The 16714-nt window shown below is 47.0% G+C and overlaps 1 protein-coding gene and 1 long non-coding RNA gene across 2 annotated transcripts in view; one reads left to right on the top strand and one right to left on the bottom strand.

Annotated features, from left to right (window-relative positions):
• Positions 1-9645: 9645 nt before the first annotated feature.
• Positions 9646-16714, bottom strand: part of LOC149367353 (adhesion G protein-coupled receptor D1-like) — a 92510-nt gene continuing 85441 nt past the window's right edge. The window contains exons 8-9 of the mRNA XM_089555269.1: positions 13178-13355; positions 9646-11240 (exon numbers count right to left, since the gene is read on the bottom strand). Coding sequence (XP_089411395.1) covers positions 11046-11240; positions 13178-13355 — 373 coding nt within the window. The 3' untranslated portion in view covers positions 9646-11045. The remainder of the gene's footprint in view (positions 11241-13177; positions 13356-16714) is intronic.
• LOC149367354 (uncharacterized) overlaps positions 14067-16714 on the top strand; it is a 171146-nt gene continuing 168498 nt past the window's right edge. The window contains exon 1 of the long non-coding RNA XR_016284783.1: positions 14067-14261. This is a non-coding gene — a long non-coding RNA (uncharacterized LOC149367354). The remainder of the gene's footprint in view (positions 14262-16714) is intronic.

Here is a 16714-nt window from a genome sequence, read left to right on the forward strand (position 1 = left end):
GGGCGAAATTAGCATGTTCGGTTGCTTCCGAAACTTAATTAGCTTACTCCCAAACGTGGACAAATGGCTTTGTTGCGAAGCAAGCTGTTGGAGCTTGCCACAACGATAATAAACTGATGGCCTGAAGCGTTTTCAGAACACTGTTGCACGTACTTTCTAGCTTAGAAATGCGTCCCTCCTTCATAATAAAGTAGCTATATTATTCGCTTCTTTTTTTTTAGATTTTCGTCGCCGCAGATATGGAAGGTATAGGAATCCTCAAGAAATAAAGCATTCGCACCTCAGTTTTGTATTGCTTCACAAACGAGCATAACGCGCATAACATATGCGTATGGTCCAGAGTGCTCGCCCTTCTAAAACTAATTGAACAAGCAAAAAACTTAACTGAACACGTAGCAAACTAAGCAGTAATCGGCATATGGTTCTTCGAGTGAACTTATTTCGCCACGACACGAGCGATTGGCCCGCTCAAAAAGTTACCTTCTCTATTACGTTGTTCAAATATGCGTCTATATATATTCACGCCCGACCGGAGAGTTGATAAATGCACGAAATCGGCTTCTAATTTTGATCAGAGACAACAAAGGTTGTGGTCCTTATCTTAATTTAAACGCAAATCACCTCGAGAGATTTGTCAAAAATCAGCGCAGAAAGCGAAAGCTGCGCACTCATCCGCGTGCTGACACATGATACCTCGCATGGCGTTTTGTGTTACTAAAACGTTGGGACGGAGTAAAGAAATAGAAAAGCGAAAAGCTGGAACGCACCTAGTTCTGGCACGCATCGTAGTGTCTTTTCACAGTGGAGGGGGTAGCGCAACACTGCATCGGCATTTTACTTTTCAAACGAAGCGCAGCCGTTTTAACCCAACGCTGGGCAGCGGTTTCGTTTTTTGTACCGTACCAACATGGAGGACTTAGTTCTCGGAGCGCCGAGAGATGGCGCTGCGCATTTCGCATATCGTCTATTGTGTGGGCGGTGACAAAATTTCGGCCGTATTTGTATGGTCGGCCGTTTAGAGTGGTCAGTGATCACCACTCTCTCTGCTGGCTAGCAAACCTTAAGGTCAGTCTACTCACCGAGATGAGTGTATAAATAATGGCATATTCTGATAGCTGGCACCCTCTAACATCAATAACGAGGGATCTTCTCCCGGTTTAGGCAGGAATTTATATTTTATTTTGGCATTAAAAGTCGCGTAAAAATGCATGGTGGCGACCCCAAACGTTCATTTTGTTGGTGCAGGTGGTAGTGTTTTTTTGTAGAAGCATAAGTGAATATACTACGTACCGTTTGTATGCCCCAATGTCAGAGAAACGTACGTTTTGTTCTAGTAAACTGTAGAAGGCGTACCGCTCGCTTTTTCTGTAAATCACATGAATATTTATAGTTATACGTACGCTAAACGCTGGCACATTCCCACTTTTAGTTCAGCGTATGCTAGCAGAGACGCAAAAATAAACTCAGCCTATAGTGGCGCCATCTGGTTGTCAGGACGGGAACCATTGCTGTAAACAAACCGGCTCTCCACTTAAGCCTAGAAGCGGCAGAATCGTCACTCTAATTATTAAAATAAAGCAAATTTATCACTTATACGTTTTCTTATAGGCGAGACGAGACGAAGCGAAAGACCGGCGCCCTATTTATGGCCAATGAACGCTCTGAAAAAGGCAGCAACAACGAGAATTCAGTCCGAAGCGGGAGGTCCGGCTTCGACGGGCGCCGCCATGTTTGTCGCCGACAACGTTTAGTTCCATTGTTCCATTAACGTTGGTCGCCGAGCGGTGGAAATACAGATGGTTGCCAGATGAGACTACCGTCTCATATAGGTGTGTTCCCACATCAATAAATTCTATTTTAAAATGTTCTACTGCACTTTATGGCACCACACCTGGCTAAACGGTAATTTGAGTAAAGAGCTATCGGTTGCCGCAAAGAAAATATGACCGATAAAATTCAGTACACTGACCCTTTAAAGATCCTTCTGGCCGGTTAGCCCGCTGGAGTCTCCACTTGCAGGAGTTCGACGTCACTATTGTGTACAAGTCCGGCAAGAAACACAGTGACGCTGTCTATCCCGAGCCCCTATCCCGTGTTCTTCACTTGAAACAGATGACTCCGTTTTTCTCGGCGCTCTCACGACGCCTGATCTCGCTCAACAACAGCGGGATGACACCGAACTGCGGCCCCTCATCGATTACCTCGAGGGAACCGCCTCATCACCACCTCGTCTTTTTACGCGTGGCCTGTCGTCGTTCTGCTTGCGGGGCGGCGTCCTTTACAAGAAAAACTACGCTTCCACAGGCCTGCTGGTGGTCAGTACCTGCTGGTAGTCCCAACGCCGCTCCGTCCCGACGTTTTGCAGGCATGCCACGATGAGCTTTCTGCCGGCCACCTCGGTTTCTCACGGACCTTGGCTCACGTACGACAAAAGTACTACTGGCCCAAGCTTGCTGCTATTGTCCAGCGCTATGTTAAGACGTGCCGTGACTGCCAACGTCGGAAGACGCCGCCTCTCAAGCCGGCCGGCCTGCTGCAGCCTATTGGTCCTCCTCGAGTACTCTTTCACCAAGTCGGTGTGGACTTGCTCGGGCCGTTCCCTGCGTCATCATTGGGCAACCGCTACATTATAGTCGCCACTGATTACCTCACCCGCTATTGTGAAACCAAAGCTCTTCCCAGCGGCACTTCTACTGATATTGCGAACTTTTTCATCTTTAACCTAGTCCTTCGTCATGGTGCCCCTGCGGTCGTTTTAACTGACAGAGGCACTGCATTTACTTCAGTTCTAACCCAGGAAGTTATGCGGCTCAGTGGCACTTGTCATCGCAGAACAACAGCTTACCATCCTCAGACGAATGGCCTTACTGAGCGACTCAATAAGACCATCGCCGATATGCTTTCAATGTACGTCGACGAAGACCATAAGAACTGGGACCAGGTGCTACCGTATGCAACATTTGTGTATAATACCGCAGTCCAGGAAACGACCCGCTCCACACCGTTTCGTTTGGTGTACGGTCGCGAAGCCGTTACCATGCTGGATACAATGTTACTGCCCGATGTCGCCCTCCCATCAGTTGCCGGCGCTGACCAATTCGTCCAGCACGTTGAGGCCGCCCGTCAGCTGGCTCGAATGAGACTCCGCTCAACGCTATAACCTTCGTCACAGGGAGGTAATTTACAACCCTAGCGATCAAGTCTGGGTGTGGGTTCCTGTTCGCCAGCGGGGTCGCTCCGAGAAGTTTCTGCGCCGCTACTTCGGCCCGTACGAAGTGCTGCGCAAACTCAGCGACGTCACCTACGAAGTGATTCCGCAAGGAACTGTTCGTACGTCCCGACGGCAAACACAGTCGGAAGTCGTACACGTTGTCCGGATGAAGCCCTTCCACGCCCGCTAGGTCAAGCCTACGGTTCTGCTTGACCTCGCCACGCAGCATCGGGACGATGCTTTTTGCACCGGGAGGGGCAATGCCGCAACGCATTACTGGCGCCGCCTAGTAGTCGCGCTCGGGAGGGTGGCACGCGCTCTTCTTCGCCCGAGAGCTCGCTCGCTAGTCGGTTCGCCGGCCGGGCCGTTTCCGCTGGCGCTTGGACGTTGTGGCAAAATATAACCCTGCCTACCTGCTTCTGTGACAATATATATATATATATCTTCTGCGCCATGGAGCTCCTCGTGTCCTTATTAGTGACCGCGGCAAGTCCTTCCTCTCCAGCATCCTTGCCGAAGTTCTTCACGCTTCCAGAACCGTGCACAAAACCTCTTCAGCTTATCACCCTCAGTCCAATGGGCTCACAGAGCGCTTTCATCGCACGCTGTCCGGTACGCTAGCCACGTACAGCCTTTGTCAAAAGTAACCAGGCTGCATGGTTTGCTTCTCATTTGTATAGTAGAGCCTTTACACCTTTCCCTAAGGTCGAAAAGTTCTTTGAATGGAAGTACAGGGGCTCTCCTTACCATACAGAGATTAAGAGCTTGAGGGCTGGCATAATAGTTTAAATATACGACTGAGAAGCAAAACCATGCAGCCTGGTTACTTTTGACAAAGACTGTACATCCAGCCCGATCACACCAACTGGGACACCATGCTTCCCTTCGTTACCTTTGCATACAATACTGCCGTGCAAAGAACCACCAGCTTCTCCCCATTCTTCCTTGTGTATGGACGTCAACCTAGCTTCACCCTCGAAGCGTCTTTCTTCTCCGCCCCCTCAACCTCTTCCAGACTCTCTCACGAACAGTTTACTTCTCGTCTTACCTACTGCCGTGCCATTGCCCGCCTGAATACCGACGCCTCCCAAGCCTCCCGGAAAAGCACCTATGATTTCTCCCACCGTTCCATATTTTTTCACCCTGGTGATGAGGTACTGCTGTGGACTCCAGTGCGTACCCCGGGATTGTGTGAAAAATTCTTGAGCCGTTATATTGGTCCGTATACTGTACTCGAACAAACGTCCCCGGTGAACTATCGCGTTGCCCCTGTTCATCCTGTTAATGATCGTCGTTGCCGAGGTGCCGAGATTGTTCATGTTTCCCGCCTCAACCCTTTGCCCGTCGCCCCACTGTGCTCTAATCTGCGCCCGGGCCGGTCGCTTTCGTACGCGAGGGGAGAAAGTGTAAGCACGACATGCGACCTTCGTCTTCATCTGTACAAATCCATCATCATCGCTCATCTTCTTCTTCGAAGGGTTGGTCGCCATATTTGCGGGTGCCATTAAAGCTCGCTCCATCCTGCGCTCTGTCTCCCGTATATATATATATATATAAAAAGGGGAAAATCTTGGCACGGTATGTAGTAGTAAAAACGTAGACCAACGTTTGAAACACTTGAAACACTTTATTGACGTTTCGACCGTGGAACGGCCTTCGTCAGAATGTCTGGGTCGAGAGGGATGGCACAATATATGTAGGTAAGAACAACACACAGGATAACAGAGCCAAAAAATTCGATAAAAAAGCACGATAAAAAAGCATCAGGCGCATGTCTACAGAACGATAAATGAATCACAGTGTCAATCACAAGACGATAAATGAACCACAATACACAACAGTTACTTTGCGAAATTTAGTCTATCTGCTGTGTTAGCTACATGTAATAAACATGGCAATGTACTTTACTTATAATCAGTCCTACGATGACAAGTGACCATCTTGAACAGCGAGAATGAAGAAGGAAGAAGTTACACATGATCAATGAAACACATGGAGGCAATGAGCAGCATAATCAGTATAAGGAATATCTATTACTAAATCTAGAAAAGAAACTGATGACGAACCAGAATACACTGACCTAAACGAGAAATATTTGGGCATTAAGAGGGTATGGAACTCAATTTTCCTGTGCTTTCATTTAAACCGGAAGACACTGTATTAAACTTATAGATAAGGTAAGACTCCCTAATTTCCCGGTCATGATTAGTCTTAAAGCCTGATTCCAGAATGGTAGAAGAAATCTGATCAAATGAGTGGCCAGTGAGTTGGACATGCCTTGATAGCGGTAAGTTTGGTAGGGCTTGAACGTGGGCTTTGTGGTTGTTGAAGCGTAATCTAAACGGGGTTTCAGTCTTACCTATATATTGTAAATTACATACGGTACACTGCAGCAGGTAGATGACATTTGCAGTATCGCAGTTGAAATCACCGCGAATGCTTAAACGAAAGAGTGAACCGGTGCTATTGACGCTACAAGATGTGGTCATGTGCAGACATACTTTACAGCGACTCTTGTTACATGGATGGCAGCCTACGGGTTCGAGTGAATTGGTCTTTGACGATGTTAGTATATCGCGTAGGTTTTTTTACCTTCTGTAAACTACTCTGGGTGGCTCTAAAAATATATTTTTCAGGCGATCACTTTGCATAAGAATGTTATAGTGCTTATTTAGGATTGTTGAAATTTTGGGAGCAGATGCAGAATGGGTCAAGACAAGATTGGTTTGAAAGTGCTGAACTGTTGGTTTATCTTTGGCAAGTAGACTCGATCGGTGTAGTGTATCAGCCCGCTTAATGGCGTCATCTATCAGTTGTGGTGGGTAATTCTGCTTAGTTAGCGAGTTACGAAGTGTAGCGCAGTTGCGTTCAAACTCAGATTGTTCCGAGCAGATGCGTTTGAAGCGGACCACTTGACTGTAGGGGATGCTGGTTTTAACATGCTTGACATGGCTACTGTCAAAGTGCAGGTACTGTTGGCGGTCAGTAGGTTTACGGTACACTGTTGTAGTTAAGCGGTCTTCATGAAGTGAGACTGTGACGTCAAGAAAATTTATTGTAGATCTAGAATACGTATGGGAAAATGATATCGAAGGATGCATGCTGTTGAAATCGGCAATAAATGATAGGAGTTGGGCTTCGCCATGGGGCCAAATGAAAAAAATATCATCGATGCAACGCCTATAGCAAAATGGTACTAAAGACCGGCTTTCCAAAAATTTCTCTTCAAGCATACCCATAAATATGTTTGCATAATTTGGGCCTATACGGGTACCCATTGAAGTACCACTCGTCTGGACATAATGTTTGCCTTCGAATTCAAAATTATTTAACTGCAATATAAGTTTCAATAAGGTGGCCAAAGTACAGCTATCTACTGTTTTTTCTATGCTAGCTTCATTATAGGCAGTCACTGCGGCCCGGATACCATCTTCATGCGGAATGTTCGTGTAGAGCGATGTGACGTCGACCGTGACGAGCAATGATTCCGGAGGAATAATCAGGTCGATGACGTCAGAAAGGAAGTGCGTTGTGTCTTTTATGTAAGACGGAAATGTGGGCGGAAATTAGGGAGTCTTACCTTATCTATAAGTTTAATACAGTGTCTTCCGGTTTAAATGAAAGCACAGGAAAATTGAGTTCCATACCCTCTTAATGCCCAAATATTTCTCGTTTAGGTCAGTGTATTCTGGTTCGTCATCAGTTTCTTTTCTAGATTTAGTAATAGATATTCCTTATACTGATTATGCTGCTCATTGCCTCCGTGTGTTTCATTGATCATGTGTAACTTCTTCCTTCTTCATTCTCGCTGTTCAAGATGGTCACTTGTCATCGTAGGACTGATTATAAGTAAAGTACATTGCCATGTTTATTACATGTAGCTAACACAGCAGATAGACTAAATTTCGCAAAGTAACTGTTGTGTATTGTGGTTCATTTATCGTCTTGTGATTGACACTGTGATTCATTTATCGTTCTGTAGACATGCGCCTGATGCTTTTTTATCGTGCTTTTTTATCGAATTTTTTGGCTCTGTTATCCTGTGTGTTGTTCTTACCTACATATATTGTGCCATCCCTCTCGACCCAGACATTCTGACGAAGGCCGTTCCACGGTCGAAACGTCAATAAATTGTTTCAAGCGTTTCAAACGTTGGTCTACGTTTTTACTATATATATATATATATATATATATATATATATATATATATATATATATATATATATATATATATATATATATATATATATATATATATAGCGTATGTGTGCTATTCAAGTTGAAGGTTAGCTTGTGACAGGGATTCGGACCAACGACATATGCACCATCAGTTGTATGCCTTCTCAGACTTTCTACCTCTTCCCTTGTTTTCATGTGTTATAAACTTCTCGTAGACAGTTTGCACTGTACTGGTTGTTTCTCAATTTCTGAATAATGACCTCATTTTCACTCCCCCGCGGCAGTATCACTCAAAAAGCGTGTTCTATAAAGGATCCACTTGTTTCGATATGATGTACTATGTAATTCCAAATACAGAAGGCAAAATGGCTTGGAAACAAAAGCACGAAATACTGTAAAACACAGTTCATTGCTCTAAAGGTGAACGAAAAGAATTCAACGTATTCGTAATCCCGCGCCGTCCCAACCTGATTTTTGCCGAGAAAGATTACTAGTCGCACAAACCATTTACACTACCAAGTTTATTAGTTCTGTGCATGATACCTTCATGATAAAACACCAACTTATGGAACACAATGTACGCATACTGTAAAACGCAGCCAGTAGTTTTTCTTTACCCTTGTGGGGGTTAAAGCAGGAAACCGAAGAAAAATATACGTCCTTTGCTCTGTGCATAAACGTAATTAGGCTCAACACTGCTAGACAGAAGGAAGGCAGACGGAACAAGGGTTGAGGGGGAGCCTCAGTCCGAGCACTTGTCCTCTTGTCGAAATGCTAAACTGCGGCTCTCCTTCGATCCATGTTATATTCAGCGATACCAGTTTTAAAGGGTGTGCGAATATTCTAAATTTTCGAATATAATTCGAATATTAGATTTTTGGTATTCGTATTCGATTCTAAATCTTAAGTATTCGTGTTGTTCGATTATTCGATCCGATGCGAATATTCGTATTTAGCCGAATATTTTATTGCGAGCACCGCCGTATATTTCGGTGCGCAAGTCCAATCGACATAGACATAACAACATGGCGGCGTCCATAGCCATGTGTTGGGCCATGCCATGGGGCCATGCCGTAGCTGACTGTGCTAGTGAGCTTCCTTGTGGCTTTGCCTGCGAAGCTGGTATAGTCAAAGCTGTGCACGAAGTAACTCGCAATACCTTCCACTTCAGTGCCAAGTGAGAGGGAATTATCTTTGGCTAGAGAAGTCGTTTCAGCTAGAAGGGAACAATGTGTGAGTACACCCTCCCTGTGCTTGTCGCAAAAAGAATTGGATTTTCTTAGAGGCAGGGTAAATGTTTAATCCTGTTCTTAAATGCCCCTCTCTGTCATTTTTGTTAATCACCTTGTCCCGCGATTTTAGTCCCGTTTTTCACCGTTAGTTTAACGCTGTTTTTTTTTGCCTTTTGGCTATGTGCGTATCTGTTTTCATCGCTTTCACTTTCCGTCCCGGCATCTTACACCGTCATCTTTCTTTCGGCCTTTTCACCTTTTCATCGTTTTTACCCATGGACGTGACTACACTGTTTCGGTGATTGTGCAGGATCGCCTTGGACACACCCCCCTCTTTGTACTTTATATAAGTGCCCTGCATCGAAATAAATTTCAGTTGTTAGTCAGCGCCCGTGTCTGTGTCTTCTTCCTTCGTGTTTTCGTCCCGTTCCTTGCGCTGTTTTTTATCATAGAAGGGAACGACTTCTGCCTGACCATGTGGAGCAGCTGGTTTCCCTTCACAACAACCTTAATGTTCATCCCAGCAATGCGCTTTTGCGCTTATGGCATGATAGATTCAATCAGTGCTGTGCACTAGCCATTTTCTGTGAAAATTCCACTCTTCTAAGAATAATGTTCTAGACTTCGATACTTTCTGTGCAGCCGCACACACCTTTTGTGTTCATTTAATCATTGACAGTTGAACTGTGATGTTCTTGGATGCTCAAAAAAATGTTTTGCAGTGGTTAAATGCGTCTTTCCTTGATTATTCGATATTCGATTCGATTTTCGGAACTAAGTATTCGTATTCGATTCGTATTCGAAAAATTTAATATTCGCACACACCTAATTGGCTATTATTAAAGGTATAAATTATGGCTACGCGGTTGGTCCCTGCCAGCTCTCGAAAATAGATCAGGCGACTCTTCGCGCTAACTGCATAGTACATTCATGATGAAGTTAACGCCAAAAACGAGGACCAAAGTAGGAGAGAAGACACAACACGAGCGCTTCTCTGCTGCTTTGGTCCTCGTTTTTGGCGCTAACTTCATCATGAATAAGATTCAACTCGCCCAACTTTCCACCTCACTACTGCATAGTAAAGCCAGGCTCTGGCCGCACTGGAAGTGCACAGCGCAGGGCTTCTTTCAAGTGCGTTTGAATCATCACTTAGCCTCGCTAGCGTCTCTATCGACATCTGAGGTACTGAGAAGAAGAGGGAGCATATCTGAAAGAAAGGCAGTCTCGGCGTGATTGATAGAGTGGTGCCCCCCGCGTACTTGTTGCCGCACTTGAAGGCTAGTCCACCCACCGAGATGAGTAGAGAGCCCGCTGTACGCGGATCGGCGTGACACAGCTCCGCGGAGGGACACGGCAGAAAGCGCCCTCTATGTGGCTCTTGCATCAACTTCTATGTCTCCTTGCTCACGCAGTTATGACTTGTGGCACTTACGCGTGTTGTGTCGCCGCGACTTCGGGAAGTTTTTCCAGAGTGTGCGGCGCTACGCAAGGATTAAGACAGGCCACCCCCTTCGGCGGCGGGCCGTGTGAACACCACACAGCAAAGAAAAATCAGCGCCAAGTCGGGGCATCGCAGTTCTTGGTTTGCTCCGGTTGTTGCGCTGGATTCGTCTTCTGCCTCGCTTCCATTCGTCGCGTGTGTCTGGGGACACGCACTCGGCGAAACAGCCCCGCAGTGTCCTCGTAGGGTAGCCCGAAGTGGGCAGGAAACGACACTCACACGGTCACGTTTCGCCGCTCGCCTGTCGCTGTAAACCAATGGAGAAGTTTTTTCTGGTACAGCTCAGTAAACACGAGAAAACAAAATATCGCCGCAGATAAAGCATTAACTTCGAGAGCAGAACGAAGACCACGCGACACTAGTGTAGTCACGTAGTTGTTTCGAGAGAGCACGCCGGCGCAGAAGCCTTCTCGCTCGGAGGTGACAGTCGATTTGCGCCGTGTGGCGCGGAGGGAACAAACGAGCAATGGCCTCAGGCACGTGACGAAGTTCGTAGCCTGCGGGACCGCGAGAGACTGTGCCGGTGACGACTGTGCAGGTGGCGCTGTGGCACCTTCACTGCCGATCACACATGAACCTCAGTGCTGATCTGGGACGTACACACTGACAGACGTTAACCGCTGGCACGTGGCCTGGTTGAACGACGGCGCGTCGAGACCGCTATGCGCTTTGGTGCTCTTCTTCGCCGGTCTTCTGCCCACAGTCCAGTGGCGAAGTGCGATGGTCCCTTCTCGCCAGACTCCCTCGATACGATGACCCCGCAGGAAAGCAGCGTCACGTGAATTTCGAGCAGTTGCTGTCTGCGGCTCTACGCGGCTCACTCCAGCTCCCAAGTGTCCCCTTGTGCAGAGACGCGCCGAGCATTAAGGCACTGTGGTGCGCAGGCCAGAGTCCAACGGGGGCAACTCATCACCGGCACCCCCTACTTGAGGTTGAACGCCTTGAGGCGCTGGACGGACGACTCCGGCGTGGAGACCCCGTTGCTGTGGCTGCCGTCTAGGAAGCTGTTGCGGCTGCTGCTGATGCTCTCGCGGGACCAGCTCAGCACGGACGAGCACGGGGAGACGTCGCCCACTGCGTTCTGGACGCCCACCTTGGCCATGAGCCGCTTGCGGACCTGCGAGAAACGGTGTCCCGCGGTCAGAGCGCCACTCTACGGAGCACCTTTTCCTTATCGGGCTTATTACAGACAGAGCTTTTCCGCTTGCTTTTCCGCCCTGGCGGCTGTCCAACACCAAGCTCAGAATCCAATACGGTGCAGTGGGCGATGCATTTCCTGCGCATCGGAAGTGGGCAGGACGAACGAACACGGACAAAGCGCGTCCTGTCCATTCTTGCAGCAACACTGTATCATCGAGTCATGCGACAACAACAGTCGATTCTTCTGAGCTTTCCTTCATCCTCTCTCTCATTGCGCTTTTGAGGGGCGCAAAAAAGCGCCCTTCTAACTCAAAAAGGCTATTTTTAAAAATTGCGTAAAATCTTAGGTGAAACACCCCGTATAGGGGTTGGTTATATTCTGCGCATTTCTATATCACCGGATTGTTAGTGTGAATTTGATCAGTTGTCGACTATACTTTACGAAAGTCTGCTGATCATTTGGTTGATTGAAGCCTAAGGTTGTCCTGACTACATTAGCGATTACCTTAGTAACACCTTGTAGGCAACGAACAGTAAGCTGATCGGTCTTTAATATTTCAAAACCTTGACGTCTCCTTTCTAAATGAATTAGGATAATGTTAACGCTCCTCGAAGTTTCTGTTACAGGGTAGCTAGTTTTGCTAGCACAATCTCCCCTCCGTCCTTCAAAAAATACGCTATTACCTAATACTTACCAGCTGCTTTCCCCCTTTGCATAGCTCCTAAGGCTTTCTTTACTTCCTCTTTCTTTACTGGCGGGATGTTCCATTGCTGTGCGCTAGTGTCTCGCTCATTAACGTTATAATTGCATTGGATACTGTAGAGATTTGTGTAGAACTCTTCGGCTCGTTTAACCATCTTATTCATATTACTAATGAGATTGCCCTCTTTGTATCTGAGCGCGTACATCTGGTTTTTACTTATGCCTAGTTTCCTCATCACCGCTTTTAAGATACCTCCAATCTTTTGAGCATGCTCGATTCTCTCCGCATTAAACTTTCTTATGTCGGCTACCTTTCGCTTATTTATTAACTTTGGTAGCTCTGCTAGTTGTATTCAGTCTGTATGACTAGACGCTTTCATGCTTTGGCGTTTCTTAATTAGATCTTTCGTCTCCAGAGCTTGCCGGTATCCTGTCGAACCATTCTACCGCCTTCTTCTAGTGGTTGGTATTTGGACAAACCGTTTCTTGTGTCAGAGACACGGGTGTCCAAGGAATGTTATGCGATAATTATCTAAAAATGTCAGAAACACGCCCGGATTTGCCTCTTAAATAAAATACTCAAATTCTTGCCCAGCGTGCTCTTAGTGTGACGATGAACTGCAGAAGTGTAGAGGAGCGACTCATGCTACCAAAGGCGCGTGCACTTCTCTGGTTTGCCTTGGTGGTTGTGCGCTAAACCTTGGTAGTGAGTGTGACGATGAGGGTTATAGTATCGCTGTTAGTTTGCGTAGCTGCAAGGAGGTAGCCACTGCACGAGCGAAAATGCCACAGATGTCCCATCTAGCTCTGCAGTAAATACAGATAACTGCACCAAAATGAAAGAAAGATAACTAACTAAAACACAACAAAAATACTGAAAAGCGCTTACGCTATGCTGCGTAACGCGAGAAACCAGCGTCGGCTTAAGTTTCGCAATGCGTAACGTAAAGCCCTATCATCTCTCCACATTGCGGCGCTTCATCTTCTCCCACCGAGCTGCGTTGCAGGATACGCCGAACTCATACACGTGCCCGCCTTCGTATTACTTCTCAAACTCGCCCGGCTACTTCTTTCCCCTTCGTTTACTCTCTTACCCCCTTCGCTGTGGGATCCGCGAGTGCTTCCGTCCCATTAACAGCCGTCGCTGTAAAAAAACAGAAGGAGCCAGTGTGCCATTCATGTACCGGTGTGCCAGTGACGGAGGCCCTCACCTGGTCCTCGGTGGTGATCCTGAGCGTGATGATGAACACCCCCAGCATGATGGTGGCCACGGAGAAGCAGACGTAGAGGCCCCGGCTGCGCTGGTGCTCGGCAGCGACGCCGCTGGCCCACGACAGCGCGGTGCTCGACACCAGGATCAGGGAGGCCCACTTGGTCGACACCTGCGTCCTGCGAAGCCAATTTGCAAGCTGAGCCTATAGGCACGGTCCAAAGCCCCTGACAAAAGGCTGCCTATTTGAGGGGCTTTGAACGATGGATGGACGGGTGGATGGATTGGACCCAAGCAACCACAGATATCCGTCGGACGTACGAGCTAGATCCGAACGTCCTTTGCCGAGATCGGACGTCCATCGGACGTACGAACACAATCCGATTTCGGATATCCGTATTCGTACATCCGCCGGACGTACGGACAGTGTCCACTTTTGTATATCCGCATGAGAGACGAGGTGTACGTCCGAAGGATGTATACGGCCGAGTATTTTCCCAGGCCATGAGTATGGACGTTTTTTATTTCACAGAATATTCGCGTCTTTCGTGTATGTATACTGTTTTATTTGCATCAGTTGGAGGGTTTGACGCGAAGATGTTTGTAAATTGGTGCGATTCCACTCCTACCTGCAGTGCAAGAGCCGCGCATGAGCTAAATTTATCTAAGAGGAGAAGCAGGTGTTGCAGAATATTGCAAGAACTCAATGCCTAGTTTTATAATTATAAAACTTCTCCAAATTAGTGAAGTTCTGCGACATGTCCACCGTTTTGCTAGCTAAACTTGCCATTGAAACATTTCGTAAGTATCAAAACTCCGTGCATTCTGCTATCACCATCATCATAGATGTCACTTCGTGGTCAGTCCAATCCAATCCATCAGTACGCGTAGTGTTGTCGCGCAGAGCTTTATAGCTCTGTTATTATAATGTGTGGCTTTGTTCGGTCTGTGGACGGAAGTAGTATGTAACTTAAGCAATTCGAAAGATATGGGAAGCGCCTGAAGCTCTTCTGGAACACCGGAATCCCGTACTGCGTCGACCTTAGTTTAAAGAAGGCTTAGTGCACATGTGATTGCCTACGAAGGTATGTATCCAGTACACTTCTTGGAACTTGCTTCTATAGGACAATGCAGCATGCTCATATAACATTCGTTCACAGGACAGTGGGAGCAGTAAGCGCGAGGAGATGGCTTCCACAAGTGTGTGCTGTTCTCACACTTTCGGGAGCCTACATCACACAGCTGCGGGAGCCCTCAACTCGCGCGACTAATTCCCACTCCTCTTCAAAGTTGCGGGACGGAGTATTTTCGCATCTTGTTAATTTTTAAGGCATCGCTAGGTTCACTGTGCCTATATAAAGAGTGACAACGCGCGAAAGGCAAACCGTAAGAAGCACGTGTAGGTCGCAGTGGTTCGCAACGGAAGCTTTGCGGCTTTCTGTGCACAGTCGCGTACAGTGCTGCGCAGGTTAGTGCCCTAAGGCCCATGAGAATAAATAAAGAACAGATACATTGTCAAATATGGTGTGGAAAAGTGAGAGCTGTTATTGCCTTATACTTGTGGAGGTGGTAAAGTGCATTGTCTGTTATACTTGCAGCATTAAACACTTCTATTAATTGGTTCCAATGTTTTTACTTGGGTTGCTGCATTGTGCCATTTGTTTCACATGACTGATGTTCGCCGCGTTCTTTTTATTTCAGAAATCCTGTGGGTGGGAAGATTACGGATGTGTGTCCCAAGCTTGCCACATTTGAAAAGTCACATTTAAGAAATTTTCCGAATATAACCCATTGCTCTGCTGATGTATCATCAACCGCAATAAAATATGCGTGCTATGCATCAAATTGTTTTTGGTTTTATTGCATCGCGCGGAGTGAAAAAAGCACGCATGCACCATATATGCGAATATTCGAGAAAGATCCGCCAATGGACGTACTCAACTGGACGTCCGTCGGCGGGCGAACCGTATACCTTTGGCCACCTTTCGGACGGCCGACGGACGTCTATCGGCTGTTTGCGGATGTTCAGCGGACGTACAGAACATCCGAAACAGACCTCTGTCGGCCGTCCGAAGGATGTCGGTGGTTGCTTTGGGATCGTTCCCATTGAAACGGGGTGGTGGCAACTGCCACCATGCTCAGCTTTTCTGTCTTTATTTTTGTTCATCTGTGTTGTCAATTCTCATTAAGATTCGCCATCATCTTTACCTACAGTTTCCTACACTTCTAACCTCACGTCACCTCTCTGTTTGCCAGCCATCAATCCTCCAATCGCTTTTTGCTACCTTCCACTGCAGATTTATTTACATGACATGACCATTGTTATCTTTAAACCCTAGGGCCTCAGGAAGAGTGACTGTGCCAAGGAGGTTCTACTAAACCTCCTTGGACTGTGCCTGCATCGACATCCGGATGGATACCATCACATTTGAGTATGAGGTGTTCAATTGTTTCCACAGATCTACCACACACTGCGCATGTGTCATCTTCTTCGTTAAATTTCTTTTTGTAGCTGCGCGTTCTAAGACACCCAGACCTAGCTTCAAAGAGTAGGGCACTGCCTCTTGAGTTATCATAGAAAAATTCTTTCCTGATCTGACTTTTCCAGAATCAATATAGTTCGACACTATGTTTCTTTTCAATTGAACTAATCAAACTTTTAACTTCCGCGTTTTTAAGCTGTCGTTTAAAGCTCTTTCTCTGTCCTCATGACCGGCATACTTACTAAACACGCCGCTGCTGCAGCGCCTCCTCCCGTCAAAAGCGACACTCTATAGGACTAAATGGCATGACGCTGACTGCCCTCTCAGCTTGCTTCGATGCGCGCCGCTCCTCGCCACCACCGTGCAGGATTGAGAAAACCTCGTCGTCTGCTATGGCGTCCGCCATTTTGATACTCCCTCTGTAGGCACCCAACGGGCGCTGCACAGCTACATGTACAGTTAGTTGCAAAAAAAAAAAAATACGAGGAACTTTAGCGGCTAAAGTGGTGAAAGGCCAAAGCCTGAGTGCTGCATTCTGCTACGCGATTGTTCACTTCACATTCTGTTGGTGCATTAATTAACTGCAAATTAATGACGCTTTAGCTTCGCCTTTAGAAGTGGAACGCGACAGCCTGCTGTAGCGCTGCCAGACGGTCCACGGAACGCCACCACCCGTTCGGCGCAATGCGTTGCCCTTGGAATGCAATGCTTTTTGAGGAAAGGTCCTACGCCTTGCTTGTCGGTAAATTGGTTTTTGAGGAAAGCAAATGTATCAGTGTGTCATATCTCGGTGGTCACCTAAACCTCGCCGTAACGGGAAGGGAGGAAGATTGGTTTTATGTTTTTATGTTTTATGTTTTTATGGGGTTTAACGTCCCAAAGAGTATCTGTCATCGCTTCGGCGAGCGCGGCTTCAGCCGCTTATCTGATTTTTTCAGCAGCGTCCGCTCCGGCGGACGCAGTTGTTGCTGCGACGCGCGTCTTTTCTTGCCTTTTTCTCTTTCCTCTGATCTCTTACCTCTCCTCTATCTGCACGTGGCAGCGGTGGTGGCTTG

Source organism: Amblyomma mixtum, chromosome 1 (genome assembly GCF_055824585.1).
Source record: "Amblyomma mixtum isolate Tamu chromosome 1, ASM5582458v1, whole genome shotgun sequence".
Lineage (NCBI taxonomy): Eukaryota > Metazoa > Arthropoda > Arachnida > Ixodida > Ixodidae > Amblyomma > Amblyomma mixtum.